Source organism: Bubalus bubalis, chromosome 5 (assembly GCF_019923935.1).
Source record: "Bubalus bubalis isolate 160015118507 breed Murrah chromosome 5, NDDB_SH_1, whole genome shotgun sequence".
In the NCBI taxonomy this organism is placed as follows: domain Eukaryota; kingdom Metazoa; phylum Chordata; class Mammalia; order Artiodactyla; family Bovidae; genus Bubalus; species Bubalus bubalis.
Window position 1 is genome coordinate 108,805,196 of NC_059161.1, and position 24,998 is coordinate 108,830,193.

The 24,998-nt window shown below is 45.9% G+C and overlaps 1 protein-coding gene across 3 annotated transcripts in view; it reads right to left on the bottom strand.

Moving 5' to 3' along the window:
- Window positions 1-3,457: 3,457 nt before the first annotated feature.
- The window catches only part of SIAE (sialic acid acetylesterase), a 37,526-nt gene continuing 15,985 nt past the window's right edge, over window positions 3,458-24,998 (bottom strand). For all 3 annotated transcript variants that reach the window (XM_045165826.1, XM_025286327.3, XM_006057641.4), the window contains exons 4-10: window positions 17,832-17,970; window positions 13,845-14,022; window positions 12,144-12,253; window positions 11,267-11,400; window positions 7,216-7,373; window positions 6,043-6,235; window positions 3,458-4,127 (exon numbers count right to left, since the gene is read on the bottom strand). In XM_045165826.1, the coding sequence (XP_045021761.1) occupies window positions 3,876-4,127; window positions 6,043-6,235; window positions 7,216-7,373; window positions 11,267-11,400; window positions 12,144-12,253; window positions 13,845-14,022; window positions 17,832-17,970 (1,164 nt within the window). In that variant the 3' untranslated portion in view covers window positions 3,458-3,875. The remainder of the gene's footprint in view (window positions 4,128-6,042; window positions 6,236-7,215; window positions 7,374-11,266; window positions 11,401-12,143; window positions 12,254-13,844; window positions 14,023-17,831; window positions 17,971-24,998) is intronic.

Genomic DNA, 24,998 nt, shown 5'->3' on the forward strand with positions numbered 1-24,998 from the left:
GTCATGCTCAGGAATTATTATTAACTGGAGCTCTAAGTTAACTCTTTTTCAGAGAGAGGTAGTGGGGGACAGCCCCCCGTAAAGTCAGAGGTGTAGGTGAGAGCACAAAGTTGTAAAGTAGGCAGACTCTGGTTATGGGGGTAGATGCTCGAGAATTTCCAGGGGGACTCCTGAGGCTCGATCCCGCCTTTGCGTATGCCGAGCCTCCTTCCTCATGACCTTTGCCACAGGCAGAGTTCCTCACGCAAGACCCACTGTTCATCTTCTTCACATTTCACAAGAGGATCCAAAAAGTCATCTCTAGCCTTGTCTACATCCCCTTTGTGGCGCCACTGAATACACTGAAGCCACACACTAACACAAATACACATGATTGGTTCCATCCTCCTTAACAGACTCACCCCATCGGTTCATTAGCTGTGTAATAACACTGCATTCTATATAACAGAATTTTCTGGACTCCACTTAGAGCATTAAGGTAGAGGCTTACCCTATCACTGAAGCCCAGCCAGTTCACCTCCACCGTACCTTGTGTGATGATTCACTGTCAACCAGCCAGGAACCAGGGCTGGCTGGAATGGAACGAACCAAAGGAGGCCAGAGGTAGAAGGATGGGGAAGGAGTGGAGGAACTGGATTGTCACTGTGCTACAATCCATAGCCACTAACGGAGAAAACAAACGGGGCCTCGCATTTTATGGGACTGGATCTGGACAGTCGAGGGACGAATCAAATGCAGCCTTTAGAGCACATCACACTGGCCACCACAACGTATCAGATGCTAAAGTGACTAATGTTGATTTTATGACTCTTAATTATGGTCTTACAAGTCTGTGTAACTTTTATAGTGCAAAAATACAATAAAATATGGATAATAGCAAATCGGGATAGAAAGGAGAGCGCTCAAAACTGCTGCATGTTTTTCAGTTTTCTTCTCTACATCAAATGCCAGAACCCATTTGTACTTAACACAGAAATGGTATCTGCTGCTTTTATCACATAATCTGTATCTTTCCATTCTGTTACAGCCCAAGTTAATTACAAGTTCACAGTGAGCTTCATTAAAAAGTTTTTATAAGTTAGTGCATGAAGTGAAGTAAAAGGCACTCAGTCATGTCCAACTCTTTGCGACCCCACAGACTGTACAGTCCATGGAATCCTCTAGGCCAGAATACTGGAGTGGGTAGCCTTTCCCTTCTCCAGGGGATCTTCCCAACCCAGGGATCGAACTCAGGTCTCCCACATTGCAGGTGGATTCTTGACCAACTGAGCCACAGGGAAGCCCATAAGTTAGTGCATGGTTTACTTTAATAAGCATTCATTTGTAGCTTCCCTAGAAGTATTTTCAAACTACAAATCTCAGCCTTGTTAGTTGTTTTCAACTGTGGCAGTCAAGACCCACATATTTTAAAATTAAGTTCGAAGACAGAACATACTGGAATGCATTGGATGCTGAAAGGTTGAATTCAACTATACTGTGTATATAGGTGTTTATCTCCCACTCACACAGTACACATGGGGATATGTGGAATGACAAACTGTTTTTACTATGAATCATTGTTTTAAATAACTTGAAAAATACTGTCCTAGCTATACACTTAAAAATTGTTTTCATCTATTAGATTATTAAATATTTCTTAAGTTTGACAGTATTCAATGTCGGTGAGAATAGGGGGAAATATGGGACTTTACCTTAGTGGAAATGTCAACTGTTGAACCCTTTGGAAGGGTTAAGCTGTAGGTATTAAAATGTTAAACATATTTATTCTTAAACCTGTTAGTCCACATTAAGGACCCTAAGAGATTAAGTGCAGAATGATGTTGACATGTAACAGTTATCACAGTATTAGTTTAAAACCTTCTCTGTCTACTCATGGCAAATTGGTTAAAGTATGGGGCACCCACAAACTGAAGCAAATGAAATCTCTTTTCACTTTACCTAGGAAAATTATTTTGTTAGAATAAATAAAAGACACCAATTACTAAATAATATACAGTGTAGTGGTGTATAAAATGTGACCCAAACAAATCAAGTGATGTTCACCAAAAGACTGTCCAGATGATGAATTTGGGAGTGATTTTACTTGCTTATACTCTTCTTTAGCACCCAAGTCTTCTACAGTGATCATAAATTTCATTTTCAAACAGTATTATTTTCATTTGGGAAATAAACTGAATTCCTACAGAATGTTTTAAATTATTCAACCATTAAAAATAATTTTCACATGACTTTGCATGAAGATATCCACTACCTAAACCTAACTAGTTAAACGGTGTGCCCTAGGTTACTAGGAGTGAAGGGAACACAGGCCTAGAGCTCTTGGCTGTCTCTTGCTCCTTCCAGGTTAGAACAGCTACTGAGCGCCTGTATGTTGGGGGTACACAGTAGCTTGATTTTTTTCTCAGGAGTTGGTGCAGGGTTCGTGGTTTCTGTGAAGTCAAATGAATCAGAGGCCAAGGTGCAGGTATGAGGAGTTAATTGTACGCTAGAAGTCCTCGAAGGAGCCAAAGTTCTTTGCATGCTGCATAGCTGTTTTGGTTTTTGCTAACTAAAATCTTGGTACTGGTACTTCCCTGGTAGTCCAGTGGTTAAGACGGCACTGCCGGGGGCACGGGTTCAATCCTTGATTGGGGAATTAAGATTCTGCTTGCTGTGTGGCACAGCCAAAAAATTAAAAAATAAATAAAATTTTAAATAAAATCCTGGCACTAACAAAGCATCCCTGCTGTTCAGTTACACTAGGACCCCTTGGGGCAGGTGTGGCGAGTGATGCGTGTGCTTCTGTGCTTGTTTTTCACGTTAAGACAATGGAAACTACTCGCAGATAAATCTTGCTCCTTTCTCAGCTTCAAAGGACAATTTGCAAGCCTGTTCCAAACCCAGTTTTGTCTAGAGATCAATGTGTACCCATGACTCAGGATGTTACTTTATTTCCAGCTTCTTAATAGATGACAATTATCAAGTGCCTTCAGCTGTTTTTAATCAGCCAGTAAACACCATTAGGATTCTCAACCGTATACACCAAAGACCTCTTTCACATTTGTCCCATCTGGATTATTTTTCTAAATGCTTATCATGTAGCTTTACTTTCAGACTCTCTTTGTTCTCCCATCTGGATTATTTTTGTTAAACCTCTTACCTGTCAAGAGCCCAGTAGCGCTATCTGCTCTCCCTTACCTCTGCAGTCACGTGGTTCCCACACAGGCTGCTCCACCTTGCCCTCTCTTGCCGCCTCACAGCTGTCCCTTCACACCTCCCAAAATCCCTGCGTGTAGTTGTGGTTTCTTTGTTTTAAACATTCACATTATCATTTAGACTGAAGGAACAGAATTGTTTTTGGCTTAGCACAAAACAGGGCCATCTTCACTTCTCTGAAAGACTTGTGTACCAGAAGAAACATTTCAGTTCCACATGAGGAAAAACTGTTGGGAAGCTTAGAATGGAAACTCTACAGAAATTTGATAACCACTTGTCAGATTTTATTAAAAAAGAAACACGTAAATGCTAGTCAGCCTCCATGGCCTTGAAATCTCTTCCAATCCTGAGTTTCCACAGTCTAGAGGTAACACAAAAGTGTTAAAGACTGTTCACTCCAAATAATTAAGGAAGTGAATCACACAGGTTCAACTTGTTTGTAGTTGGTAATTAGTCTACTATGGATACCTGGCCTGGCTGAGGACAGAAGGCAAGCATTCCATTCGCCTACCAGCCCTGGCATCTCAGAATATGGAAACAGCCATGTGCTAGCCGGGTGCTCTCAATGAGGCAGTTTGATTAATTTCCATTAAAAATCAGTAGTTGTCATTTAAACTCCTAAATGCCCAAATCTAAAGGATCCACACTTGTGTCTGAGACGTGATTACACTGCTGTGAAATCATTTAGCAGTCCTGCTGTGATAGCCAGGGCTCGGGTTTGTAATGAGAGCAATGAAGGGAGGAGCTGGCAGGGTACTGGTTGGGTGGTACAGGGGACACTGCTTATATTCACAAGGCCATGGGGTCCAGGCATACCGAAGAGCAGCTGGGGTGTCATGGCAAGACGTGATGTTCAGGGCCAGGGTCTGTGTGGAGAAGGTGTCCATGGGAGCTGGAAGCCACGTGCACTGGTGGTCACTGCAACACGAGACCTAAACAGGAGAGTCACGAACAGAAATGGTTAGCATAGTTGGGAGGATGTGCCAAGAGATGGGCCTGCTCTGCAGACAGATGGAAGAGCGAGAAGGGGCTGCTCTTGGCCAAGGGACATGTTTTCTACAATAACCAGGACAAAGTGGGTCTGGTTATCACAGCCACAGATCGATAATAAAAGTTCACAAGATAAATAGCTGAGATCAAGAAATAAAACAGCAAATTACTGAGAGAGATAAGATAGCATGGAGACATGAAGCACTTAGGAAAGGCTCCCCTGAACAATCTTCCTGTGGTCCTCCCACCAATCAGGCAGGAATCTGGGTGAGCAGATTCCTTACTGGAATCTGGGCTGCTCTCTGACTCCCAGTGGAGCTGGGGGAAGAGGAAGGGGCACACGGAACTGTGGATGGTAAGCTATTCTCAAGTCAGAAAGCAATTCTGGTGAAGGGAGTGTTAAAATAGCCAGTTCCCAAAGGTTCAAATCTGTGCTGGCCCCAACTCTGACTCCAGGGCCAGGCAGTGGGCATATTGCAAGCAGCTGACTACAGAGGGGAACTCAGAGTGCCAAGATTCCAGGGCGCTGGGACTCACCTAAAACCCAGCATCCAGGGAAGCTAAGTGGAGTTAGGTGCTAAGTCAGGTGCTAATCCACCTGAGGCAGGGGGATTCCAGAGGAGGAACAGCCCCATGATCTCTTGTGTAATTAGTTTGTCTTCTACATTCTTTCATTGTCCCTCCAATGCCCTCTTTTCACTCACCACCCCCCAATGCCTAAGGGCCTCAGGACTCCCAAAGACACTCATTTAAATATTCCACCTGGGGATGCCTCCAGCCACCACCCTGGCCTTGTTGATGTAGAGTTGCTCAGTTGTGTTCGACTCTTTGTGACCTTTCCCAGACTAGAATACTGGAAGTGGGTTGCCATTTCCTTCTCTTGGGGATCAGAATCCCCGACCTAGGGATTCAACCCTGCATCAGCAGGTGGGTTCTTTACCACCAAGCCACCAGGGAAGCCTCAACCTAGGAGACTCCTAAATAAGCTGTTTCATAAACAGCCCCAGTTCTGCAGTGAAATGATCCTCACCAGGTATTAGAAGCAAGTACAGAGTTCCATCACTGTGAAAGTGAAAGTCGCCCGCCATGTCTGACTCTTTGCGACCCCACAGACTACAGTCCATGGAATTCTCCAGGCCAGAATACTGGAGTGGGTAGCGTTTCCCTTCTCCAAGGGATCTTCCCAACCCAGGGATGGATCCCAGGTCTCCCACACTGCAGGCGGATTCTTTACCAGCTGAGCTACCAGGGAAGCTCATTACAGTAATTCAAACTAAGCTGCAAATCACCACACTTAAATCTCTTAAAGGAGAGATTAAACTCAAAATCAGAATTTAGGATAGTGTGACAAAAAAAGATGTCCAAGGATGAGGGAAATATTCTGCAGCCAGGATCCTTTCCTTTCAAATAGGTACCCACAAATAATGCTACCTGTCCTGAGCAAAAATGGCTGCTCTGGGAGGGAAAATACAAATGGAATATCTTTTTAATATGGACTCTTAAATTAATTTGTTAATTTTAATAATTTTTTATTTTTAATTACTTGTTTAATTAACTAATTTGCTTGATTTATTTTATAAATTGTAAACAAAATTATATATTTTTATAAAATAAAAATAGATTTATAACATTTATATATTTTTTATTTAATATTGATTTAATTTTTAAATTAGCTTTTGTCTCATCAAAATTGCCTCTAAGCAAATGAATAAAGAACTGCTTACTTGTCACTCTGAGATAAACCTAGCCCCTGACCAACCAAGACCTGCCTCCTATATAATTAGAGATGAGCCTCGGTGTGGAGGAAATCCTGATCCCCACGCAGGATGAACCCCTATTGTTTTCTGCAGCTCTCACCTCAAATATCTTGTCGTCACGCCTCTGCACCTCGATTGGCTGGGAATATGTGAGGTTGAGCAGCCCGGTGTCAGCCAGGAGTTCTATCTTCTGAGGCAGTGGTCCTTGAAAGATCAACTTCTCCCCGTAAGCCAAGGCACGGGCCCCCAGGTGCAGCCTGTAGGCCACCATCTGCTTATCTCGAGGGTGAATGCTACAGGACAAAGAACAGGGAGAGAACTTAGGGTTTGGGCTCAACAATAGTCATATTTTAAAAAAAAAAAAAAGAAATCTTATACAAAGAACCCTTTAAGAAGGTGAGACTGAATCTAATAGCCAGTGACCTGGGGCTAGTCAGCCTAAGAGAAATGGTGAATTGTAACCACAGACGGGTCTTCTATGCATCAACAACCCTGAAATAATTGATGGCTTGGAAGGAAGGAATAAGGGAAGAGGAGGAGGGAAGGAGGGCAGACTTTGGAACTAACCTAGAAGAAAGAGCTGTCGTAAGACTGTTGCAAGCACTCAACGTTCTCAAAGTGTTTCATCTGAATCAGGCTTTCACTACTTGGCCCCCTCCAGGTTTTATGTGTTCACGCAACAAACATTCATTCATTCAATAAACAAATATTCATTCAGGCTCCTGCTGTAATCGGGACACTCTGCACTGGGCTCCAGGTCACACTGCCATTCCCTGGTATCCTAGTAGGCGGTAGTCATCGGGGCTGTTCACCAACGTCCCGCTAGTCCTCCTCTGAGTCTGGGGTAGAATTCCACTTCCTGCTCTCACTAAAAATAGACATGGCCATGGGACTTGCCGTGGCCAGTGCAATGTGAGCAGAAGAGACTTGTGTTGCTTCGGGTGGAAGCCTCCAGCTGCGAATATGAGACTGTCAGGCAGCTGTGGAAGCACAGATCCCCCCCGGAGCCTCTGTCACTCTGGATCTGTGAATGACGACGACAGCAAAGCCCGTCCCTTCTTTGGACATGGGAGTGTCAACACGAAATAAGGTTCGGTGGCATCACGGCCCTGGGGTGGGGAGGGGTGTTAGTTACTGTAGCACATCCAGGGTGTGAATGATGGATAAATCATGCTTCTAGGGTCCATTCCTTAGGCCCGCTCACAAGTGAACATCAAGAGAAGGCCACAGAAAACACATATTACTGTTCAAGCAAAGCCCGAGAAGCACCCACCTGCCAAAAGTTGAGTTCCTATCACCGAGATCCACAGCGGCAGCCATGAAGGTGTTGGGCATCCTTTGGTTGGGGACGTAGCCAAAGTCGGCTGTCTGATGCCAACGCATCTGGGGAAGTCCATCATGCAGGGCTTCACCAGACAAATAGGAAGATAACTAGAAAGTAGACACTGTGCATCAGAACTTCACTGCATCAGAAACCTACACTTCAAAACAGCCAGAAAAACATTAAGAAAAAAAATGTTTTAAAGAAACCAACACTGGAGTCTTTCACAAGCAGACCCTGCTTCTGCTTCACTCACTCGCCCACGGGCTGATCCAACACGTTCTTACCGAGTCTCTCACCCTCATGGTTGAACCACTCATCCCACGAGCTGTGGTGGAACTCCACCCTCCAGCCCCCTCCTCGCAGCAAGACCTGGAGTCTATTTCTCCTTGCAATGAACTTGGGCTAAGCCTGTGATTTGCTCTGACAAACAGCATGCAGCTGAGGTGATGGTGAGCAGCTACTGAGTCTCTGCCTCAGGAGTGCTTGCCTTCTGTTTCGTCTTCTCAGAACCCTGAGATGGCCACGGAACAAAAGTGCCGCTACCCTGCTGAAGAAATGTGGAGACAGCAGCCTTGGGAACCGGAAGGTCATGAGGAGAGAGGCGTTCATGTCCCAGCCTTCCCAGCTGAGGGTCCAGTCACGTGAATTCTGGATCCTTCAGTTCCAGCTGCAGGCACACGAGCAAGCCTGGCTAATGTCTCAGAGCAGAAATGAGCCGCTCCGGGGGACCACCTCTCCCTGCCTGGCCAACCCATGGAATGAGGAGCAAACGCAGTGGCTGCTGTTGTCAGCCCCGAAGTTCTGAGGCCGTCTGTTAGAAGGCAGTAGGTCACTGACCTATTGTACATCTGTGTACAATACAGGCCAAAGCTCTGTAGGGAAGTGGAGAGGACCCTCCCCTTGTTGCTAAGTCGTGTCCGACTCTTTGCAACCCCATGGACTGCAGCATACCAGGCTCCTCTGTCCTCCACTATCTCCCAAAGTTTGGTCAAATTCATGTCCATTGAGTCAGTGATGCTTTCTAACCATCTCATCCTCTATCACCCCCTTCTCCTTTTGCCTTCAATCTTTTCCAGCATCAGGGTCTTTTCCAAAGAGCCGGCTCTTCACATCAGGTGGCCAAAGTATTGGAGCTTCAGCTTCAGCATCTACCCCTGAGCACATAGCAGACTTCATCAAAGACCCCAGTCCTTCGCACGTTCCAGCAGCCATGCCCTGTCGCCACCTGGTCATGAGGTTTCTCCCACTGAAAGAAAGAGTACATTTTCCCCACCACTGATTCTTAGTAAACTCTCCTATGCAAATCGGCCTTAACACATGAAGTGATGAAAGGTGGTGGAGCTTCGCAATGAAATGTCATGAAAACTAGAAAATGGCAATAAAAAGACCCACTGAGTAACCCTGCTGCTTCCCACACAACACCCAAGAGAGAAGGCTGAAAGTGGGGCCATGTGCGCCAATGGGCACCATGATGCAGATCCCTGCAGAAACCCCCTGGAAGAGTCTAGGGGGAGTTCCAGCCTGAAGTGCGGAGGGGAAAATGCTACCAAGAGCCACTCAAGCCAAGGAAGTTGTTTCAAAATGGCAGTTGGCTGAGAATTCCTGCAGTCATTCCCCACTACTTCATCAGCTGTACTACTACAGATTGACCACATGGGGGCACCAGCAGACTCTACAGCCACAGGAAATTCCTGTGTTTTTCCCCTGAGATATAAAGCAGGCCACTTGCAGGGATTAGGAGAAACACTGCTGCTAAAGAAGGCATGTCACAGCCACAGAATATAAAAGTGGCTGTATTTGCAGGATTCTACAATAGCATCTGTGTTTTGTAGTCTGGTTCACTGTTTCTCCAAAATCCTTCTGAAAAAGCATATACTCCCTCGAGACTGGTAGTCATGTCCAGACGTGAGAGATGGACTATAAAGAAGGCTGGGTGCCGAAGAACTGATGCTTTTGAACTGTGGTGCTGGGGGAGACTCTTGAGAGCCCCTTAGACTGCAAGAAGATCAAACCAGGCAACCCTGTAGAAATCAACCCTGAATATTTACTGAAAGGACTGATGCTAAAGCCGAAGCTCCAATACTCTGGCCACATGATGCGAAGAACTGACTCATTAGAAAAGATCCTGATGCTGGAAAAGATTGAGAGCAGGAGGACAGGAGAGCGACAGAGAATGAGATGCTGCTGCTGCTAAGTTGCTTCAGTCGTGTCCGACTCTGTGCGACCCCATAGACGGCAGCCCACCAGGCTCCCCCATCCCTGGGATTCTCCAGGCAAGAACACTGGAGTGGGTTGCCATTGCCTTCTCCAAGGATGAGATGGTTGGATGGCATAACCAACTCAATGGACCTGAGTTTGAGCAAACTCCAGGAGATAGTGGAGGACAGAGGGGCCTGGCATGCTGCAGTCCATGTGGTCACAAAGAGTCGGACACAACTTAGCAACCAAACAACAATAATAGGGTCTCCAGTCCTGAACTCCGGCTCCTCTCTCTCCCCATGCCTCAGAGCACACATCAGTATTAAACTCGCAGACACGTGGATGTAGCCCTGCCCTCTCCACAGAGCTCGCGTACCCATCTAACTTCGTGCTCCAGTTACTGCCACCATGGTTTCACATGCAGCCCTTTCAGCCAATTCATCTTCCTTTACAGACCAACTGCCCCTCCAGATTTTCCGACTTCTCTCATTTATAATAAACACGGGCATTTTCTCACTTGTGCCAAGCTTTACATGGACTAGCTCATTTAATACTTAAAATAACAAAGAGGTTCGATGTCTTATTCGAAATCACACAGCTAAGGAAGTGCCAGAGCTGAGATTCAAATCCCCAGGCTACGCTCGGAACCATTAAACTGTTGTATTTGACAGTTCCCTTTGAAGTTAAACATTTATAGTCCCAGTTTTTCACAAGCAACCAACATACTGTTGTTGATGATGATAAAGCTGGCGCCCAAGGCTAAGGCACTTTTACTAAACCAGGAGTACAGGACAGGAGCAGGTCTCTCTGCTTCCTGCTGTATATTTCTAGTAGCTCACACAGTTTGTGGCATATAATAAACACTTAAACGTATTTTTGGCCTGAGTTGATTGAAGTCACATTCCAATCACCATGTACACCGGCTGAGAGGCAAAAAAAGTACCTCCGAGGACCAAATGTAGTTTCTACCAACAGTAATACAGAAGTGGTGACAGGCGTTGCTATTTTGAAAATAATGAGCAGAATATTCTCGTTCAAAGTCAAAACAAATGTTAAGAAAGGAGAAAGGAAATGATTGTAAAGTAATTATAAGTGGAAAGCAGGTCTATAAAAATCTTTTATCCAAAAAAAGGCCTATGAACTAGGACAGAGGAGAGGAACGGGGTGGGGGAGGCAAGGGGGGTTGGTGAGAGGGAAGTATCTGTGGGCTACCAGAGGCGGACGCCTACAGATGGGTGTCCAGCTCAAACACTAACGCCTGTTTCGTGTCTGTGTTGTGAGGCGGGTCTTGTTTATGTCACACCTTACTTGTTTAATTCCTATGTTCCAGAAAAGTCAGAACTACTGCCCCGCTGGGACGTCTTGGTCCTGGAGGGGCCGTGTGAACAGGTGAGGTGAAGCACTTAAGAACTTGGCTGTGTGCATGCTACGTTGCTTCAGTCATGTCTGACTCTTTGCGACCCCATGGACTGTTGCCCACCAGTCTCCTCTGTCCATGGGATTTCCCGGGCAAGAATACTAGAGTGGGTTGCCATTTCCTTCTCCAAGGGATCTTCCCGACCCAGGGATTGAACCAACATTCCCGCATTGCAGGCGGATTCTTTACCACTGAGCCACCTGGGAAGCTCAAATACTGGTTACTTATTAATTTTTTTAAGATTTAATTGTCCTGTCAGTGAGCTGGGATGAACAGCAGGCAGGCTATGAGGGCAAAAAAAAACAGAACATGGATTCCAGGGAAGAGGTCTCAGCAGCATCTCCCCCACCAAAGCCCACAAACCCTCTTCCTTTCGGCACCTACCTGGACAAATCCGAATGGGAAGAGGCGCTCTGTCTGCCCCTGGGAGCCATCGTGGAAGGTCTGGCGCCAGTCGTCAATGAGCAGAGGGAATGTACAATTGTACAAGTCCCTGTTAAAGTTTACATTGGACTCCCCTGAAAACAGTCCAAACTGTGAGAGGGAGTTGGGGTAGACGCAAGATGACCCCACATTGCTCCCTAGCCTCCATCCTAAGGTCTCGCTGGACTGGCCTCGGGTTTGCTGTGGCTGATGGGCCATCAGCAAACACGATTGCAAGAGCAAATCGGCTCTGGAGTGTGTTCTCTCCTGACACACGTGGAAGCCTGACACTGCCATGTAAATGATAAATAAGGCTGAACTAGCTTGCTGAAGATCTTCCATGGTGGCTCAGTCAGTAAAGAATCCACGTGCAATGCAGGAGACCAGGGTTCAATCCCTGGGTCGGGAATATGCCCTGGAGGAGGAAACGGCAACCCACTCCAGTATTCTTGCCTGGAGAATCCCATGGACAGAGGCTGGTGAGCAACAGTCCATGGAGTCACAAGGAGCCGGACAGAACTGAGCAATAAACCATCACTATCACAGCTTGCTGAAGGACGAGAGGCCACATGAGAACCAGGAGCCCCAGTCAACAGACATGAGGTAGAGGCCATCCTAGGCCATCCGGCCACCAGACAACCTGCCAGGCTGCCAAAGACGCATGGGAGAACCCAGCAGAAATGAGCCAAAGCAGCCCCGACAGAAACACTGCCCTGCCAACTCAAAGAATAGTGAGCCAAATAAAAGTACAATGGCTTGAAGTCACTGAGCCCCAGGGAGGCTTGTTATGTGGCAACAGCTAACTGACACAATGGAAAACCGGAAACTGAACACTCACCCTGGTACCATATCACCCCCTTCAGGGTCATGTTACGGAGTGGATGGATCATGGCGTTCCAGAGAACAGAGTGCGCGCTCGGACCGATTTCAAGGTCGGATGGCATGGACCTAAAGTGAGGAAGACACACAAGCGTCAGGAGAGAGCCAGGGACCGATCCCATGATAAGCCCTGAGCCAGGCACCTATCCAGCTTCACCTGGGGGCAAACCCCTGATGAAAGCAGTTCAGAGTCCAATTCAACCACTCTGTTTCCATGAAAACGTGTGTCAGTTGGCTCTCTGAGTTCAGTGGCACCGTCGCCGGTTTCGTCTAGTGACTGAGACCAGGGGCGGGGGCGGGGGGAGGAGCAGGCAAGTGTTAAAGACTCTATCACACAGGCAAAAAGTTTACTTAACCAGCACTCACTGAATGGACACTGAGGCTAAGTCCTTTGCTTTTATAAGCAATGCCATGATTATCTTCCTGAGAGCTGAATCATTACATACAGTCTTAATTCCCAGAAATGAGATGGCCAGGTCAGAAGGCACGTTTTCTGATGACTTGGAACATGGCCCCAAGTTGTCTCTGCGGAATACTTGTGTGGATTTCTCTTGGAGTGGCTGTGTGCGAGAACCCCCACGGCCCCTTGGTATTGTCCCTGCCCCCCTGAGGTCTGGGAAGCCTGGCTTTAGATTCTTCCACCTCTACTGAGAGTAAGTCTTTCTGTTCCAAAGCAGGATGACTTCACTCCCCAGCAGGCAGGCCTTTACCCAGGACACACCAAGAGCTCAAACCCATGCTCTTGCCAGAACCGATGAGACAAGTTCTGTGAAGGCAGCTCACACAGTGTCCATCTCTATGGCAACATTAGTGTCAAGAAGTTATCGACTAGCCTCTTCTCTGCCTCTGCCCGACCCACTGTTATTCCTGATCCAGCTTTTCCTGAATGTGCTTTCACCATCAGTCTTCCAATACCGCTTTCTGATGACATGGATACCGTGTTCTTCCAAACTGTTAGATTGGGTTTATTCTCACAGCGGTTAAGAGCACAGACACTGACACCAGACTTCATCACTTACTAGTCGTGTTCCCAAGCAAGTCACCAAACCCCTCTCCCAATTAGCCCCTTTCTCCTCATGTGTTAATAGTACCCATATTTCAAGAGAATGTTGCATTAAATGAGTGAATATGATATAAAGTGCTCATGACAGTATCTGGCATTTAGAAAGCGTCTATTAACTTATCCCTACTGATAGTTAGGGAGTTTGGGATGGACATATACACACTGCTGTATTTAAAGTGGATAACCAACAAAGTATAGCACACGGAACTCGGCTCAATGGTATGAAGCAGCCTGGACAGGAGGGGAGTTTGGGGGAGAACGGATACACGTATACTGAGTCCCTTTTCTATCTACCTGAAACCATCACAACATTATCTGTTAACTGGCTATATCCTAATACAAAAAGTTAAAAATATCTGATTAAAAAAATATATTAGCTATCCCTATTATTAAGGAAAGGGTCATAATTACTTCTTGACATAGTGTCAAACGATTGTGATCATGATAACAGTGAAAGTAACACCTGAATAAGTCACATACATTTAACACATACTTGTACATTCAGCTCATATTCGACTTCCCCAAGGAGACTGTGATCCTGCTCTCTCACAGAATTTCCTGGCAGGCTTTCTCCTGAACCAGAGGACGCTTTCTTACCCTGACCTCGGGACCCCACAGGCTTCAAGGGACCTTCTAGACGACCAGGCTTCAATGGGCGTCCCACTCCACGAGGAGGAGAGCAGCCCCACAGGATACCGCAGGGTGTCATACAGGAAACGCCCGAAGAGCCAACACACTGCTGACATGTACGTGAAGTTACCGTGGCCTAAGTTTTCTGTTCAGAGAAACAGATAGAGACAGTCAGGGGAAAAGTAGGTGGACACGGCCTGGAGCCCCTGGGTGGGCCTAGGTGAGAAGCTCGGGTGTTGGGTCAGGCCTTGCATTCCTTTCTAAGACTTTCCAAGGGCAGGAGAAGATGGAGAGGCAGCTGGCTGGCTAGCAGAAAGCCGAATATACATGTATATTCAGCCAGGCAAGGAGGCTTCCTCGCCACGTGCAGGGCCCTGAGAACCTAGGAATATTGATACCCCTCTGCAACAGGTGAGGGGCAGAAAGGCTGCTGGCCCCCAACCCCCCCTCCCTGACCTACACTCTTACCCAACATCCATCCCATCCCCACTTATCTCTGTGGAAGGGGACAAGCAAGCACAGAGAATGTGGAGAAGAAAGGTATATTTTTTCTGGGTGGTTTTATATCCACGCTTATAGCCACAGTAATGAAGACAAGAATAAACAAGTGATGGGGACTTTGGCCAAAAAGGAAAGCAACAGAAACCAAAACCAGCATTTCAGAGTTCGGCACCATCGAGCTCATTCGTCCATGTAGCCCAGGAACCAACACAGACCAGGAAGGGTGATTTCCACATCGGAAGAATGGACAGGGGAACAGGCACACACGCAACCGGTGGGATCAACCCAACCCAGCAGCTGTGAAAGAACCACGAGGCGTAAGTCACTGCCTTGATGCGCGAAAGAGCCAAACAACACATTTCCGGCTCTCGAAACGTGGAAAGTGTGATGGCAGGAGCTGAAAATCAGTTTCAATCAATTAAAATGGATTGAGCCCCTACTAGGCACCAGGGACTTCTAGATGATTCTGATACAGAAATGAAAAGGAAAAGGAAAGACAGGGAACCTTTCCTCAGAGGTCTTCTATCCTACAGAATGAGACACATTCAGCAAAGTCAAATATATTGCAAAATATGGTTTAGTGCTTTAAGAAGTACAAAGGTGTGTTAAGGGGTTCTAACAGCAAAATAAAGAATAGCAAACGAAAGGCAGATGGTAACATGCCCAGGAAAGGCGGCTCCTTCCCTGTGCTCCGGTCCTGCTCTGTGCTTGGGGTTTCCCTCACCTTGCTAAACCATTAGGATTTCTGTGTTCTTGGTGTCTGGGACCCAGTGCAGAGTCAGTGAATGTTTGCTGGCTGGTATTGGGTGGCAGCGGTGGCTGGAATAAGGGTGGACTCGCTTATGGGGAGGTAGAGGGAGAAGGTAATCAAGAGGAAAGGGAGGGAGGTGGAGAGACCTTCGAGACAGGAATGCAGTCAGCAGAGCTAGCATTCTGGGCAAAAGAAACAATATGTACAGACACATGCAGAACTGGAGAGTTTCTCAAGTATTTGAGGAGAGTATCAATTACAAAAGGAGAATAGTGTAAGAGACAACTGGAGGGGAGGTTGGAGTAAAGAAAATGGAAAGTCACTTGGAAAGGCATGGGAATGAGAATGTGTGCTGGGCAGCAAAGGTGTCTCCAGTCTAAGGCCTGGACCCTGTGAGTGAACCGTATGTGGCTAAACGGACATCATAGATGTTTCAACAGTAAGGACCTAAAGAGGGGGCGACTGTCCTCAACTATCCAGAAAGGTCCAAGCTCAACACAATAGTCTTTAAAATCAGAGACCCTGGGGACTTCCCTGGTGGTCTGGTGGTTGAGAATCTACCTTGAAATGCAGGGGACGTGGGTTGGATCCTTGGGTTGGGGAACTGAGATCCCACGTGCCACAGAGCAACTAAGCCACAAGTAGAGAAGCCTGTGTGCTGCACTGAATACCCAGCACAGCCAAAAAAAAAAAAAAGAGAGACCTTTCCCAGCTGCAGTCAGGACAGTAGACGAAGCAGGAGAGACTTGAAATATGAGAGGGTCTTGACCTACCAGGCTCTTCCCCAGACACCTGCGTGGCCTCACCTCTGTCAAGTTATTACGGAAATGCTGCCTTTCTCAGGTGGGACCTCCATGTCTGCTCTGAACTGGAAACCACCAGCCCACCCCAGCCCCAGCAGTACTGCCCCCTGCCCTGGATTTTCTCAGCACATACCACTATCTAACCTATCCCTTGATGTTCAAACATTTGAGTCTCTGAGTTCAGAGACTGAAAAGGAACCGACAGCAAGGTATAATACCTTATCCAATCTAACTGATTCCTGAGTTTTGGAGGACATGCAAGAAGAGTTCGTAGACCAAAGGATTCATTAAAAAATTTTTACCCAAATCTATTCAGTTCCTGAGTTCTTAAAGGGCAAGTTCAGACAGCGTGACACTCAATAGTACAATACTTCATATATAACTTACTAATTTTCTTATTTATCTTCTGTACTCTCCCACTAGACTGTAAGCTCCATCCAGGAGACCAGGCGTGCCTGCCTGCTTTATTCTCTGCTATCACCCCCAGGACTTAGAATAGCGCCAAGCACACAAAAGGCACCCAGATATTTGCTGAATGAATTAATACTTGAAAATGTAAGCGTAACTGAGGTTACCAGGGTAAAGTATGTACAGGTGAAAAAAGGGATTGTAAAGAGCACAAGGGACCTCCCTTTGGGAGGAAGGGATTGGAGAAAGCCAAGAAACAGGCAGGGTGCAGACAGAGAGGGAGCACGAGGGAGAGGAAGCACCTCGCAGGCTCAGAGGGCGGTGCAGCTTCTAGAAGCAGCCGTCAGCAGAGCCAATGCCACGGGCTGTCCAGAGCGCATCACAGAAGAACAGTAGAAACCTTGGGGGAACCGGTTGTCGACCTGGACACAGCAGCCAGATTATAAAGGGTTAAAGAGTGGGAACAACAGAGGACTAGATGGTTGGATGGCATCACGAACTCAATGGACATAAGTCTGAGCAAACTCTGGGAGATGGTGAAGGACAGGGAAGCCAGGCGTGCTGCAGTCCATGGAGTTGCAAGGAGTCAGACGCAACTTAGTGAATGAACAACAACAACAAAGAGTACACACTCAGGAAGGCAGTGAAAAGAATGGAAAGATGTTCTAAGAAGGTTTAACAAAGCAAAGGAGAGAGGAGCGGTTCCAGGAGAAAGGGGTGTGTTCCTTACAGATAAGTGAAGCCCTGAGGGTGGGGACTGGGTCCTGATCACAGCTGCACCCTTGGGACCCAGAACAGAGACCAGCGCAGAGCAGCCTGGAGTAAAGGTTCCCTGCAGGCTGGACGGTGGGGTAAAAGGAGAGAGCCCGAGGGCTAAGAGGAGGCCCTGGAGAAGGTAAGAGCCCGAGCCAGAGACAGCCTTGAGGAAAACAGTCAGCTGTGTTCAGACACAGAAACGAAGAAAGAAAGAGGAGAGGAGAACATCGGGCTCTGAGGAGATGCTGGCGGAGTTTGTGCTGAGTGGCTTCCATGAGGCCGTTGAAGCTGGAGGAAGCGCCATCTGCTCAGAGCAAGGGGGCAAATTCACTGTGGAGTCCTGGGAAGAAACGCATGAAACAGGTACCATCAGGAAGTGGGTGGTGGTGATTCAGTTGCTCAGTCGTGTCTGACTCTTGGGACCCCCTGGACTGTAGCCCATCAGGCTCCTCTGTCCATGGGATTTCCCAGCTGAGAAAACTGGAGTGGGTTATCATTTTCTACTCCAGGGGATCTTCCTGTCCCAGGGATCGAACCTGCGTCTCCTACATTGCAAGCAGATCCTTTACCACTGAGCCACCAGGAACCAGGGCAGGGCAGGGGGGTCAATAAGAAATGAGTAAATGGATGGGCAAGTTCTGACAGACACAACAGAACCCAATTTAGGCTCACAGATGCCACACAGGGCGCCGACCACTCACAGAGGAGCCGGCATGCGCTCCAGCCATCACTTACTCGAGGTGGGCTTGGACCATCGCAGGTCAACCTTGGCGAGGTCCTCCAGCTCCTGCTGAGCCTGGGTGGAAGACACCGAGAGGATGCGGACAGACTGATAGGCAGCCGTGTTCGACAGCTCACCTGTGGCATTAAATACCTGGAAAAGAAGCAGGGACGTCATTTCCTACACCAACCAAGTGGACGCTTGATGATGCTGCTGCCCCCTCATAGATGCTACCACACCCACCCCCCGCCTGCAGCTCCTTCTGCACCTTCAGGATACAGAGAACAAATGCATAATCAAAACCCACGATGGGCTGGTCCAGATTGCCTGGATCCATCTTGACCCACAGACACCATGATAAGTCATATCCCCAAAGAAGGTGGGAACACCATGACATCTGCAATCTCAAGGACAAGTCTGTATTGGATGAGAGGAGCTGTGGATGGGTTTGGGCTAAAAAAGGTCGACATCTTGAAAGAAAAATACTTCTATTCAGGAAAAGTATCCATTAAAGCCATAGCATTATCTTCTTAAAAAAAAAAAAAATGGAGCCAAAAAGGCCATGGAGAGGTAGGTTTATGTAATCCATACCTCATAAGGACTTTCCTGGTGGCTCAGACAGTAAAGCATGTGCCTACAATGCGGGAGACCAGGGTTCAATCCCTGGGTCGGGAAGATCTCCTGGAGAAGGAAGTGGCAACCCACTCCAGTATTCTTGCCACTCCCCCCCCCCACCAAAAAGCGGCTCAAAGAAATATTTTTGGCTTCCCTCGTGGCTCAGACGATAAAGCGTCTGCCTGTAGTGCGGGAGACCCAGGTTTGATCCCTGGGTTGGGAAGATTCCCTGGAGAAGGAAGTGGCAACCCACTCCAGTACTCTTGCCTGGAAAATTCTATGGACTGAGAAGCCTGGTAGGCTGCAGTCCATGGGGTCACAAAGAGTCGGACATGACTGAGCGACTTCACTTTTCACTTTCCACTTTCTTTCCTACCCCATAAGAGATGTGTTGGAGAAGGAAATGGCAACCCACTCCAGTATTCTTGCCTGGAGAATCACATGGATGGAGGAGCCTGGTGGGCTATAGTCCATTGGGTTGCAAAGAGTCAGACACAACTGAGGGACTTCAAGAGATGTGTATTAAAAAGAAACACAATTGAGAAACAATTTTTGAACTCCTGCAACATCCTGAAATCAGCCTCAAAACGCTTATCTTCTCATCTCAGTCCTGGAAAATTGCCCAAGAAAAGCACAGGAGGCCCGGAAGTTTAGAAGGCAAGGTCCAGGGTGATTGCTGAGATCAGTCCCAAGAAACCAGACAAAGAGAAGAGTCTATCCAAAAGCACATCACTTTTTCCCAAACCACTGTATGAAACCTCACCAGTAGCCAAGAACGTGACAGGACTGGCTTAGGGTTCCTCTGGACATGAATATGTGTGCTACACCTAATATATCAAGCATCTTTCCTCTCAGGGCTCACACATAAGTGCTATTTCCTTCAATCCTGATGTTGAGTAGGCATGTTTTTCTTTATTAAAAAAAAAAAAAAATGGGGTGGAGGAGGATGAACTGAGAGAGCAGCACTTACACTACCATGTGTAAAATAGATAGCTGGTGGGCAGCTGCTGTCCAGCACAGGGAGCTTAGCCCGGTGCTCTGTGATGACCTAGCTGGGTGGGATGGCAGGGGCAGGCTCAAAAGGGAGCGAATATAAGTATACTTATAGGAGATTCTCCTTGTTGAACAGCAGAAACCAACACAACCTTGTAAAGCAATTATCCTCCAATTAAACATGTTTTAAAAACTAAAAAAGATTGTGTCATAAAAATATTGTTTTGCTTTTTAATGAGTGTTTGTTTTTTCTAGTCTCCTCTCCACCCCTCTGGACAGTCTGGTCGTCCCAAAACAAAAGCCTAACAGGAGCCTCAAGAAGGCCAGTTATCACTGGCCTCAGGGAACCAGAGCTCCAGCTGAGACAAGACTGTGGAGGCTGCAGGAGGCTGGGCCGCTCTCCATTGGCCGCTGGCCACAGGGTGTGCAGCTGGCTCGCCTTCCCTCCCACCCACCGCAGAGAATACAGCTGGCCCTGCGGCCCACCGTGCAGGAGCAGCCGCAGTGCCCCCACAGAGCATGTCATTGAGATGCGCTGCCCCTGGAATCGCCTTTTGACTTGCCACTGAGCCCGCTGTGGCCAATAAGCCGGCCGGATGCAAAGGCAATGGCCCTTTGGTCCCAGCGGGAGCTGCAGCTTGTGGCTGGGTGACGTGGCTCCGGGCTGCCAGGGTTACTGGGCTTCCACACATGGTCTCAGGAAAATTCCACAGGAAGTCCAGGCTTGCCCGTTCTGGATCTTGCCTGGCAAGTTTCATGCAGAATAAACATTGAAGACGAAGAACAGGCTAATGCACTCAGTATATTTTGGCAGGGAAGTTATTTTTCAGTGGCAAGTACCTGTAAAAAGTCACCTCCCTTGAAATTCAGTTCAGCACCGAGTGCTAAGGATCGTATGCTGCTTCCATGGAAACGGAGGATGAAACTGCTTTCGCTCCCTCCACCCACACCAGCTTCCGCACCGACTGGGAACTCCAGGGCCAGCTCAGGAGGTGGCGCGGTGACCCGTTGCTAACACTCCAGAGTATGGCAAGGCCAAATGAACTGGGGGAGGGGGTGGCATCGTCCTCTATTGTTACCAGCACACGCGGAACTGAATCCAAAGCACTGGCTGGGAAACTTCCATTTTCAAACTCACATGTGTGCAGTATTTCAAGCCAAAACTCAAAAGCCACAGAAAGTGTTAGCAAAAAATGGGGGTGGGGAGAATTCTTGCTGGACCTGATGACAACTACTTCTGAAATGGGAATCCTTTCCCAGAATCACCAAGCTTTTAAAAAAAAAAAAGAAACTTTGTATTTTATATTGGGGTATAGCTGATTAAGGAACAATGTTGTGAGAGCTTCAGGTAAACAGAGGGCGAAGGGACTCAGCCATACATATACATGTATCCATTCTCCCCCAGACTCCTCTCCCATCCAGGCAGCCTCATAACACTGAGCAGAGAGTTCCCTGTGCTTACAGTAGGTCTCACCAAGCCACTTTTGATGGAAGCATTTCCTCAGGGATACTGGCAGCAAACTTAGGAATAAAGAGATTTCAGGAAGATTTTCATTTAAATGACATTTGGTTTCCCTGCTGATGAAAGGGGAAGCCTTCCTCCATCTGCTGAGATCAAATTTCATCTCATCAAACACCTCGGTGTAATTATTTTTCTACCAAGTATTGAAATGAGGATGTAAATGAAGACCAAGGTATTTGAAGTCATTAAGGCTGCAGCGATGGGGAGAGCCCTCCACCTCTCTGGGGACCCACGGTTCACCATCAAAGCAGCTGCTCGCCAGTGTTCATTTTGTAACCTTTACACCACATTCTTGAATTAATGAAGAAACGTCAAGAATCTATTTCCTCAGAGAGTCGTAGTATGGGGTCTGCACAGGGGAGCAAGGCACGTGTGTGGTGGGGGGGAGCGGGGGGGGGGGGGGGTGCTGTGCTCAGTCACTCAGTTGTGTCCGAAGGACAGTGACGGACTGTGTAATTATCGTGTATAATAATTTACAAAATAATGTCAGCTTTTGAAGTGAGGGTGTTAGTCACTCAGTCATGTCTAACTCTTTGCAACCCCATGGACTGGTAGACCACACCAGGTTCCCCTGTCCCTGGGATTTCCTAGGCAAGAATACTGGAGTGGGTTGTTATTCCCTTCTCCAGGAGATCTTTCCGACCTAGGGACTGAATCCGTGTCTCCTACATTGGCAGGCGGGTTTTTCACCATGGAGCCACCAGAGAAGCGCCACTTTACCTTCGACCACATTACAATATGGCAGATTTAAAGTTGAAAGAATAACTATAAATAAGCCAGTTATCATACCTCCCGGGAATCTTTTATTGTACTGTGGCGCCAGCCCTTCTTTTCTGGATTTTAATTGCCCGATTTGTAAAGCAGGAATGTGGGGACTGCTGAGATATGGAAAACCAGGTTTCCCATCGAACACTGGCCATCTTCTTCTGAGCCTAACTAGAAATAGCCAAGTCTTAAGATGTACCCTGACTTAGAAGGTGACAGATGAGCATTTAGACTTTTCTCCATTTATAAACATCTCACTCGGTGTTATAAATAACACTCGATTTTAAAATTCCACTTTACCCTAACAACAAGATGGGCACACAATCTGCCATTTCCTTCATTTGACTGTGAAGAGTGGTTGGTTATAGTGGAAATTTTGTCTCCCCAGAAATGTCATATGGAGGGAGAGAAGGGGAAGAGAGAGGCAGTGTGTGTGTGTGTGTGTGTGTGTGTGTTGGGAGTCTTCAGGGGAAGGGAGGAAAATGAATAAAGGAGGAGTCATGTCAAGCATCTTTATGATCCAAAAACAAAGTCCTACAGAGAGTGTTAAGAGACTAGAAAATGTGGTTTTTGGTACTGTCAGCACCTAAAATGCTGTCTTGCAGACTAAGCGCGTGATTCTAAAACAAACAAAATTAACACTTGGCTTTTTCAGATGGAATCTTTTTCTATTTTCCTGTATCTCAGAGCTTCTTAGTTCGATATAGAAGATGTTTAAGAGTAAATTCCAGGCAGAAAAAAAATGTGTTCAGTCTTAACAATCAAACTGTGACTTAGCTTGACAGAAAATGGGATGAGATCCCCTGGCACAGAGTGCAGTTGAGAGCCTGACTGTGCAGATACAAACAGATCTGGTCCATGCCTCTCTGTGCAAACAGGGAACTGCAATTAAAGCATTAAGGAAAATACTGTTTTCCTTAATGAGTTAACAGCAATCCCACTTCTATATAAAACCAAGCTTTCTATCAAGAGATGAAACTTCAATTTTGCTTCTATTCACTGATGTTAAAATGGAGCCCAGTTAAGTCAAATTTAATAAACATTTAAATTTAAAAGGTTCCCATATATTTATGTAGGGTAGAAAGCAAGACTAAGTAAAATATTGGTTAGAAAGACATAAATGCAAGAATTTATATTTTTAAATTAGAAAACTAATAATGAAAGGAAATAGGTATGTCCAAAGTAGAATATTTTTAAAAGCATTATTTATTAACTGGTTTTTTTTTTTAAAAGAGAGAAAAAAAGAAGCCAGAAGGGGCAGAAGCTACAGAAGCAAAACAAGAGACCTTAAGTATGTGCAAGGGCTCAATTTTATACATTTTTTTTTAAAGATTAATTGAGATCATGGTTTAGTTGTAGAGTTTTTTAAAACTCAAACTTAAATATCTCTCAAAAATGAAGAAGTAGATAATGAAAAAAAGGCAAGAAAATAAAAATCAACTTAAGGAACTGAGTTTTAGAGAAAGAGCTACTAGGGAAGATCATAATCTTTTCAAGATCTCAACCTATTAATGGGAACAAATAAAAGTACATGTCAAAGTATAAACATATTAGTTCTGATCCCTAATGCAAGTTAAATCATTTATTCCTAAGATTCTTATTTATACAATGTGCCTCTTTATTATAAATTGAGCCTTTGATAGATATTTAAGGTATCAGTTAAGTGAATATCAATTTCTTGTTTTTATAACTTTGTCTTAAAAACCAGTCATTTCATGCTCATTATAGAAAAATCAGATAATAAAGACAAGCAAAGAAAATCAACCCTAATTTCAAATGTGTCAAAGGACTTAATTCACATGAATTTCTCTGGAGGTCTGAGAGTGAGTAAAAAAAATATTTTCTAATCTCTCAGCAGTGTTTTAAGCTGATAAAGTTTAAACATAACTATGAACTTGCTACTGTCCAGCCCTGATTCTAATATAAATGAAACAGCAATGATTCCCTTACTTTTATTTTTAAATCAAATAGCTTGTACTAAACAAACAAAGGAAGGACAATTCTGAGGCCCAAAAGCAAAACCCCATCCCACTCTATCCAGAAATCCACTCCCTTTATTCTAGACTGCTTTGGTGTTCAATCAGAAAGCAGAGTTGTTTGCAGAAAGAAATTTCAGAGCCCCAAGGCTTTTGTTCTACCACTCTTGTTTTGCTAGAGTACCAGTAAACAATTAAGAAGCTTGCTTCCTTGATGACTTTTTCAACATCCTTTTCTTTAAAAAAAAATATGTTTTTAAATGTATGTTTGGCTGCACTGGATCTTCACTGCTGTGCACAGGCTTTCCTCTAGTTGTGGCGAGCAGGGGCTACTCTCTAGCTGTGGTGTGCGCGCTTCTCACTGTGGTGGCTTCCCTTGAGAATGGGCTTTAGGGCAAGTGGCTAAAGTTAGTTGCAGCTCTTGGGATCTAGAGTACAACCTCAATTGTTGTGGCTCAGGGGCTTAGCTGCTACGCAGCATGTGGGATCTTCCCGGACCAGGGATCGAACTTGTGCTCCCTGCACTGGCAAAGCAGATCCTCAACCACTGGACCACCAGGGAAGCCCTTCTGATGTCCCCTTTATCCTGCTTCACTTAAGAGACTCACTCGTTATGTGTCAGACTCACTCATTGCTCTAATAGCAATGGAGGTAGGAATACTTCAAGTTGAGTTTCCTCACTGACAACATTTCGACAGGCTGGCATTCCCCCTGTTTGCACTGGGTTTTCTGTTCACTGAGTATGCCCATCCCTACTTGGGAGCCCTTGTAGTGCTCTTCCTCCTGACCTTCTATCAGGCATAAACAGACCCCAGTGAAGCCTCTGGGAGAAAAAAAATGCTAGTTTTCAAAATTTAAGAAAAATTAATCTACAAGGCCATGACTAAAACAGAGAAAAATTGACACTAACAAAAGAAATTCTTGGAGGAGACTTACATGTCCCAACTTTGAAACTTACTACAAAGCTACAGTAATTCAACCAGTATGGTACTGCCATAAGGAGAGATATATAGACCAATGGAATAGACTAAAAAAGCCAAGAAATAAATCCTCATATATACAGCCAATGAATTTCTGAAAAAAAGTGCCAAGACCATTCAATAGAGGAAGAACCATCTTTTCAACAATTGGTGCTGGAAGAACTGGATATCCACTTGCAAAAGAATGAAATTAGACCCTCATCTTACACTACATATAAAAAAGCGATCAAAAAGACTCAAAGACCTAAACTTAAGAGTTAAAACTAAAATATTCTCAGAAGAAACACTGGAAAAATCTTCATGTCACTGGACTTGGCAACAGTATCAAGA